A 9,098-nucleotide genomic window follows, 5' to 3' on the forward strand; every position below is an offset into this window, starting at 1 on the left:
AATCTGTCGCCAGGCTGGTCTGGTAAAGAAATCCAAAGATGTAGTAGATTACAGTGAGGAGAATTTTGCAATTGTGTTTGCTGCTATGGGTGTAAGTATAACGTCCTTCTGTGTTAGTATAACAAATAAAGTTAATAGCTTAGTTTATCACTGTAGCACAGTAAGTTACACATACATACATTACAGTTGGCTTAATCTCTAAGAGAATTTGCAGCTTTACGTTTTGACCAAACTAAGAATTAACATTTAAAACATTTTCTTCAACCCTTTCTGTCCTTCTCTCGGACAGAAGCTTCTTTCCCCCCAATAAGTATTCTGCTCTTAAAAATAAGTAAATAAAACATTTTCTTCAAACTTGATAATATTCATTGTGCCAAAGCAGACTCTTTACTCTGAGCCTGGCTTTTGTGAAAAATCTGGGGATTCTTGAAATTTTAAAAGAATGAACAGTGCCCGGTACCACAAAAAAAAAAAGAAGAAGAAGGAACAGTGTAGACCTCAGGTCAGCCTTCCTCCCCGAGCTCTGATGAGGTCCTTGCTGTTTAGGTAAACATGGAAACCGCCCGGTTCTTCAAATCTGACTTTGAAGAAAATGGCTCTATGGACAACGTCTGCCTCTTTTTGAACTTGGCTAATGACCCAACGTAAGTAAAGAGACCTGTTTCTTTCAGTTTGCAGACTGAGGGGCAGAAGCATCACCTAAGACTAGGGAGGTACCGCCGTGTTATGTTATAATGAAAGCCTGTGGACTTGGGCACGATCTCAGCCTGTGTTTAAATTTCAGCCGTTTCTTTTGGCCTTGGGCAAATTAGACATTGAAGCTCAGAAAATGTGGCACATAATACTTGTCTTACAGGATTATTTTGAAGATAAATGGATTGTTACGTACACATCTATGTATAAATATATCTATTTTCATCAAACTGATTTTCAGTAAATTACTTTCTCTTTATCTGAAAGGTCTTGTTTTCATGTCTTCACTCCTTTCTTTCCTCACCACCACCTCTCAGTTTTGAAAAACTACTTCTGAGAAGTCATAGGGCATTTATTAAGTAATTTATAGCAAAAAGTAATTCTTACTATGTAAATAAACAGAACAACTGCCTTACTTGAGAATTTGGGGGATTAACAGTTGCTAACCTCTCAATTTATTAAAAGGGAAACTACTATTCCAGAATTTATTTTTGCTTTTGAGTTGCATGACCTGGCACTTCCTTTCCTTTCAGTATTGAGCGGATTATCACCCCTCGCCTGGCTCTGACCACAGCTGAGTTCCTGGCGTACCAGTGTGAGAAGCACGTACTAGTGATCCTGACAGACATGAGTTCTTACGCTGAAGCACTTCGAGAGGTAACTTCAGCTTTCTGGGGATTTTTTTCTGAATTAAACAAATGGACTAATTTTCAGGGTTATCTAGACAGACCTTTTGTGAGTTTTCATTTTTCTTTCGTCATGTTTTTAAGTTTATTGTTCACTTATTAGTAAGATGCCTTAATTAATCAAAAAGAAAATGCACCTTTTTTTCCATCAATGTAAAATGTCACATGATGAGATTAAAGCTATTGGACTGCTTATTAACACTGTCTGCATAATCGGGCCAGCCAGATAGCTCAGCAGATTAAAGCACCTGCAAGCAGGTGCAGGGGCGGTGGGTTCAATCCCCAGGCCTGCTGTGCCAGCCCCTCCCCTGGGGTGCACTGAGATGGCAATTGAGACTGGGCATGGTGGCGCACACCTGTAATACCAGCTCTTGGGAGGCTGTAAACAGGCGGATCACTACAAGTCCAGTCTAGTAGTGAGACCCTGAATACCCTGTAGACCGTTCCCTAAAATACAAAAAAAACAAAAAAACAAAAAAACACTGTCTCCATAGATTAAAAAGAGACTGTAACAGGGAATAAGTTGCAAGCTCTTCACTCAGTTACTCTCCTGGGATGTCTGCTCTTTCTTTTGTTGTGTTGTGTTTTGTTTTGTTTTGTTTTGTTTTGTTTTGTTTTGTTTTGTTTTGTTTTAGACAAGGTCTCACCATGCAGTTCAGCCTGGCTGGAACTCACTGTGTACCCCGGGCTGGCCTCGGAGTCCCAGTGGTCTTCTTGCCTCAGCATCCCGAGTGCTGGCATTGTAGGCGTGTGCCACCATGTCTGGCTCTCCTGGGAGGTTCTGTTTTGTCTGCTCTATTAATTTTTAACCCTTTTTAGAGTTCTGTTTTTAGTGATACATTATTTAAATAAATAGCCAACGTTCCCTTGAGAACATCTTCCTTCATAAGACAAATGCTTATTGCAGAACATTGATGATTCTTACCACCCTTAGAAGTTTTGGGATGTTTGTTCTAATCAAGTTATCGAATATTTGTAGTAACTTGTAAACATGTAAAAGGAGAAAGACTTCTAAAAAAGCACATTAATGTATAAACACCTAGCTGTTTCAAATCCTAAAAGCATACATAAACTTACCTCATTCTGTTACTGTGTGGTTTTTTTGTTTTTTGTTTTTGGAACTAGGGATTGAACTCAGGCTTTTGCACTTGCCAGGCAAGCGCTTATTCTACCGAACCATCTCCCCAGCCCTGTTTCTGTGTTTCACACTAACTGGTGATGCCTACTTATTCTCTGAGCAGTAGTGGACCAGCACTTGTGCAAAAGCAGCAAAAATGAGCTACTAAAAAAGTGAAAATTTTTTAAAAGATATGCCACTTTCAGGCCCAGATTTTTTTACTAGACAGCAGACAGATGTGTTGTGCTCAGTTGTCACAAGAGTGTTTCTGCTTACCCCGCTTTCTCTGCTGTCTCCTTGCGTGTTTGTAATTAGTGGTCTGTAGAACACACCTTGGTAGTACAGCTGGAGCAGGTGTACGCTGAGGGGGTGCTCTAGTTCAGAGATGGCGATCCTTGTAGAGAGGGGGGCCCAAACCACACCCCAAAACCCACTTGTTCATCGCAGCAAAGTTCCAGCACTCAGCTAATCCTGAGTGCTGAGGATTTAGTTTAAAAAAATTTCACACAGTAACATCTTTTATCTTAAAAGAAAACCGTGCATGCCACAAGTTTGCCTCCCTGCTTGGGGCTCCTGATGGATGTAGGTGGGCATTTGGGCCTGTACTCTCGGACACTTGGCGAGTGTCTCTGAAGACAGCCATTTATTTCTACTCTCATTTTGTGCTATTGTGTAGACTCCTGGTGTTCTGATTTGGGAAGCTCATGAATATGTGAGCTTGATTCCAACTGTAAACTGGGGATAACGACCCGAGCATGAGATAAAAGGGAACAAGTGATTCCTGGTACACATTTCATTTCCTTTGTTTGTAAAATTACAAGTGGATTTTTTATAATAGGCCATTTGAAGATAAATGTTATGGCAGAAAAAAGATGTTGGTTTTCAATGATCAATTTTTTGCCACAGAATAAATTAGAGTGTATATTTCTTGGGATTTTTCTAAATCATCACTTTAAGATCGTATTTCAAATGGGAGGATGGGATTTTCGACTTGGTAGTTGGTATGTTCAGAAAAACTAAGCCTTACATGATGCCTTCTGGTACATGGGCTTCTTCTTGGCTCCACTGTAGGTTTCAGCAGCCAGAGAGGAGGTCCCCGGTCGGCGAGGTTTCCCAGGGTACATGTACACGGACTTGTCCACGATATACGAGCGCGCAGGCCGAGTGGAGGGTCGCAATGGCTCTATTACTCAAATCCCCATTCTCACCATGCCCAATGATGGTAAGGTTTTGGTCTTTACCTTGTAACAGAGCTACGTATTGTAAGAGCTTCGATGATACAATAGGACTACCCGCATCTATGTTTTTTAATTTAAATTCTTTTGAAAGCTTATCCTCGGGCCGGGGAGATAGCTCAGTAGACTAAGCACTTGCCTAGCAAGTGCAAGGGACTGAGTTCAATCCCCAGTTCCACAAAAAAAAAAAAAAAAAGCTTATCTATGAGTTTGCTTCAACTAGTTAATTATGTACAGATAAATTTTTTCATTTGAAAATTGCTCCTTTTGTGGACACAAAACAATATTCCTTGTATTTTAAATTTTTACTTACTGGGTATTATTGAGTCGCAACATTTTGCAGGGCATTGTTTTAGATGTAAGGATTGTAAGAACTTATTGTCTCTGTTTAGTGAAGTTAGTCTAGTTGGGGTATCGTGTATGGCCCTACACCAGTAGTGTAAGACAGCCTGCGGTCAGTGCCAGGTGCACAGCACTGGCAGCAAGCTCCGCGGCGCTCCAGAGACAAACCTTCAGCTGGGGGCTGGGGAGAAGCCTCTTTCATTACGGGTTCCATCGGGTCTGTCTGAAAGCGTGCTCGGCATGCCCAGCGTGCCCCTGGAGCACGGCTGCTAGCATCCCTCTGCTGGGTCTCAGTTCAGGGTATCTCCTTGCTGTCTGTGCTTGAAACAGTCCTATGAGACACCTTCACACCCAGTGTATTCTCATAATGAGTGGTGTGGTGTCGCTCTTAGTGCCATGTCAGTGCAACGTTCACTCGCTTGGTCCTCCCAGCAGCAGTCTGTCAGGGTCAAGGGTGACAGAGCCACAGCCTGTGCAGCTTGAACTTGTAATTTGCACTAACTGGCGTGCTGCTGCACCTCTGATGTGGAAGCGCTGTGTGAGAAAGGAGCTGAAGGGTTGCTGTATGTAATTTTAACAGCCGTGGAAGCATGTTGTGTTGTGTGACCTTTTTAATGGGTGCCCCAGTACTGTCATCTTCCTGATCTGGCATTCCTGTCTTTTGCACAGTGAAGTGGTGCATGTCCGTCTCAGATGGTACGTGGACTGCAAGTGTTCTGGCAGTGTATGCAAAGCTGGCTCATTTCTATAAGGGAACTTTGTGTTTAAAACACAGTTTTGTTTAATAGTTTACGAGAAAGCACCTAACTGGGAGAGTGCCTTTTGTGAAAGTGGCCTGATAACTTTGTGGCTGTAACCTGGCTGAGCTGCTGTGACCAGAGTAAATGGGTTAATGCAGTGGCTCCTAGGTGCGTTTGGCTGCATCAGTTCAGGCTAATTACAATTAAACAAGGTTTGAAATTAAGTGCTTCCAGTTGCACAGCCCAGACACAGAGCATTCCTATAACCATGAAAGGGTCCTGTGAGGGGCACTTTCTGGATAAAGTAGCTGGGCTTGGTTATGAGGAGGCTGCGCACTTAACCCTGTGTCCTCCACCGGCAGACATCACTCACCCCATCCCTGACCTGACGGGATACATCACCGAGGGCCAGATCTACGTGGACAGACAGCTGCACAACAGACAGGTACCTGACAGTAGGACAGCACCGGGGGCTCATGACTGTATTGTACCTTACAAGGCAGTCAGCATCCCTGAAAGAACATTTTGGGGTATTCTATTCCATAATGAATGGAATGCCCCATTCTTATCATTAATAGAAAAATATTTTTGGTGATTCTGTAGCAAGAACTGGAATCAGAAATCAACGTTGAGGTGGAACGATTGTTACTCTTTTCATTTGTGTATGATTTTTTGAGTCAGAGTTTAAAAGACTTGATAGACTTGATATCAGGCAGATGGTGAAAATGCATAATTCTTCCAGGTAGTCTTGTACTATCCGAAGGGAAGATTCTCTTCTTTGGGTTTGATTTTCAAGAAACACTGCTGGGTGTGATGGTGCACACCTGTAAGCCCGGCACTTGAGAAGCTCAACAGAAATTTTACATAGTAAAGTGTTTCTTAGCACAGCGTAGTACCAAGAAGATACTAGAACCATCCAGGAAACAAATGCAGTAGATCTATATAATTGTGAGGATAATAATTGTAAATCCTTCTTGTCCAGCAGAGCTTGCATTCTGTACTTACAGCCATTTTTTTCCCTCCTATTCCACCCAAGATTTACCCGCCTATTAATGTACTGCCCTCACTGTCACGGTTGATGAAGTCTGCCATTGGAGAAGGCATGACACGGAAGGACCATGCTGACGTATCCAACCAGCTGGTACGTGTGCTCTTCTGAGGTTGGTGTTGGAAACCACAGAGCGCCCTCCTGGACTTGGTGCCGCCTTGTCCATTGTCTTGTGTTTGCGCTTGCTTTCTCCCTTCCAAGTAGAATTGAAACTAGACTTTGTTTAAGTCAAAGCAGACTTTTTCTAATAAGGATTTATGCTTATAATCAAGATTTTAAAGCTTGAAAATCACAACCAATTCTATAAAAGTAGCTTTTAATTTTAAAAAAAGGCTGTTTTAATTTTTAGTAGTAATTATATTCGTGAAAGGATACTCTTAACATACTTCTTGTTTAATACATTGGGCAGCCACCAGAACACTGAAGGATATAGTTTTATATATTCTGTGAAGTCTGATTTCTGTACTCATGTGAGGTTGTACACTAAACACAAAAATGCTCTTGTCCATAAAGTAGAAACAGTAAACCTGTGCTACACAAATGTTTTTATATGGAGGTTCGAGGTGGCTTTCTCCATGATTTATGAGTTGTTTTTCAGATGCTATAAACATAAGCCATTAACATATCAAAGAATGTTTGTAGTGTCCCTGCTGCCTGCATCACGTTGCCGGCAGTCTTCTTACTGAGGGAGTGCTTCGTAGTGAAGTGCTGCGGGGCCTCCGCGTGGGCCTGGCGTGCGCGCACTGCTGTGGCTTCTCCGCCCAGAGCCGCAGCCACGCAGGTGTGTTCTCACTGCCCTCTTCTCCTCAGTACGCATGCTATGCGATCGGCAAGGACGTGCAGGCCATGAAAGCTGTGGTGGGAGAAGAGGCGCTCACCTCGGACGATCTTCTTTACTTGGAGTTCCTACAGAAGTTCGAGAGGAACTTCATCAGTCAGGGTAAGCTGACTGTCTCCTTGAGCAGGAAGCTTCATGCCGTGTAAGACCCCTCCCACCTGACAGAACTTACACTGTTCCCGCTCCGGTCTTCTCTCTGATTAGAGAAGCTCTAGGCACTTGCCATGCCTTTGCCTGAACCTGAGCCTTTTCTGCTCCGTCTTCTGAATATCTTGAGAGGATCTTACTACATTTCCAGACCTTCGTGTAAGACAGAGTCTCACTGAGTTGCCTGGGCTGGGTGGCACTTGCAGTCCTCCTGCCTCAGCTTCCCGGAGTGCTAGGACTGTGAGCACGTGCGGCAGTGCCCAACTTGAGCCACTGTCCTACTTCTCTCAGCCTCTATCACCAGCTCTCCTGAGAACAGAGTCATTTGGTGTCTGAGGCTTTGATTTCCTCAGCTTTCATCTCGTGTTCTTAGTTTTTTGCTTTCCTGCTCAGTTGCTAACATTCCAAGAAGATCCCCCGCCTTTCACTTCCATTTCTCCCCTTTACCGTGAACTTGATTGTGCTGTGTGCACTGCGTGGCCACGCATTGCCCTTACCGCTTTCTGAGTTCCCTCATGTCCACCAGCATCAGGGATGCTGTTGTTACTCTACTGCCAACCCTTCAGGCCTGGAGGACCAGAACCAGTGTTTGTTCCAGCTGCGTGCGCCTGTCACCTTCGCAGTGGGCTCTGTCTACACTTGGCAGGATCACTGCCCTGGTGAACCCTGTTCAGTATCTGGGCATCGTTCTTAACCATATCAGTTACGCTCCAGTGATGAGCTCTGTGCTAACTTGGCTGTCCTCTGAAATGCCTGCCCGCCTTTGTTTTCACGCCTACTCGCAAGTCTTAGCCAGTTTCTCAGACTTTGACCAGCTCTGAGGTCAGCTGGGAGGTGAGCTGCAGTGCAGGTTCTGATTCTGCAGAGCCGTTGCCAGAGAGGCAGGTGAAAGGAGCGCCTGGGAGACAGGGCTGCCCGCGGACCAGAGTCTCAAGGCCCGCCAGCTTCCTTACCGTCTTCTGGACTCGGTCACCTTGCTCATTTTATCCATGGTCCCTCTACTAAAACGTCTGCAGTGGGCCTCTATACATAGCACGTGGGTGTTCGGGCTGTTTGGCTTGCCAGTTCCTGACCCAGTGACAGCTGCAGCAACTGTGTGACTTTGAGGTTATGCACCAGCAGCACCCTTGGGATTCACGCACTTTTCTGATACCTTATTCATACAAAAAATCTCCAAAATCTGAGTGATTACTGGGATTCTTTAACCTCGGTATGTTAAACACTTAGTCCATATGAAGTTCTCCAGGGAGAGGAACCCAGGATTCCAGCTGCTCTTGATTCCCTGCTTGATGAATGAGTAAATAAAATGTGAGTGCTACAGGTATGCTGTTGAAAATGACAGCCTTAGGCACCGCCGACTTAGCACCCAGGGCTTTCTGAGCATCTCTACAAGTGTCCCTCAGATCCGGGCCTGTGTTCTGGGTTGCACAAAATCTCATTTCCACTGTCTGCAGATCCCCTTGGTGATGAAGAACAGTGGCTCAGACAGCCCCCGCCCCCTCATGCATGCATACGCACGCACATACACACGGCCACCCACTGTCTCAGGCCACCACTGCCCTCAGTGCTTTCTGACCTAACAGGATAATAACTTGCTTAACACTGAGGAGCCGGAGTACTTTGCCATTAATTCAATGCCTTTTTTTTTTTTTCAGGTCCTTACGAAAATCGCAGTGTCTATGAGACTTTGGACATTGGCTGGCAGCTGCTCCGAATCTTCCCCAAAGAAATGCTGAAGAGAATCCCTCAGAGCACCCTGAGTGAATTTTACCCTCGAGACTCTGCAAAGCATTAGTTGCTGCTGCTCCTGTGGTGGGACGCTCTCGTGAAGCATTGGTTGTTTTCCTGATTCCTTTTGCACTCCTCCATCCCCACCTCTGAGTGGGAGTTTACCGTGTCACCCTGTAATTAAAAGCGAAGAGTAGGTAACTTATTGTGCCAGTGTTGCAATGTCTAAACTGCTAACAGACTGTAGAATATCCTCACTCTGAGCACCTGATCTTCAGTGCTTTGTTTAAAGTAGCTGCAGGGATGGAGGAAAAGTTTTCTTACAGTTGTATGTATTGTACATAATGGTGTGGTCGATTGCCTAATAATGTCTTCATTGTTTGGGTCTCCCAGCCCTTACCTCTCAGCCCCCCAGGAGTACCGCTCCGAAGCTAACACACTTTAGGAAATCAAGGGCAGTTCCGGAAGGAGCCTCCTTTCACAGGAGCCGGGAGGCTCGCCCTTGAGCCGCTTCCGGCTGTGGT

General features: G+C 44.6%; 1 protein-coding gene across 1 annotated transcript in view; it reads left to right on the forward strand.

The window, feature by feature from the left end:
• Nucleotides 1-8,779, forward strand: part of Atp6v1b2 (ATPase H+ transporting V1 subunit B2) — a 25,893-nt gene extending 17,114 nt beyond the window's left edge. The window contains exons 7-14 of the mRNA XM_004630723.2: nt 5-91; nt 547-644; nt 1,227-1,350; nt 3,568-3,718; nt 5,176-5,258; nt 5,850-5,954; nt 6,672-6,801; nt 8,502-8,779. Of these exons, the coding sequence (XP_004630780.1) occupies nt 5-91; nt 547-644; nt 1,227-1,350; nt 3,568-3,718; nt 5,176-5,258; nt 5,850-5,954; nt 6,672-6,801; nt 8,502-8,641 (918 nt within the window). The 3' untranslated portion in view covers nt 8,642-8,779. The remainder of the gene's footprint in view (nt 1-4; nt 92-546; nt 645-1,226; nt 1,351-3,567; nt 3,719-5,175; nt 5,259-5,849; nt 5,955-6,671; nt 6,802-8,501) is intronic.
• The last annotated feature ends 319 nt before the right edge of the window (nt 8,780-9,098 follow it).

The sequence above is a fragment of the Octodon degus genome, unplaced genomic scaffold, assembly GCF_000260255.1.
Source record: "Octodon degus isolate 3935 unplaced genomic scaffold, OctDeg1.0 scaffold00036, whole genome shotgun sequence".
Lineage (NCBI taxonomy): Eukaryota > Metazoa > Chordata > Mammalia > Rodentia > Octodontidae > Octodon > Octodon degus.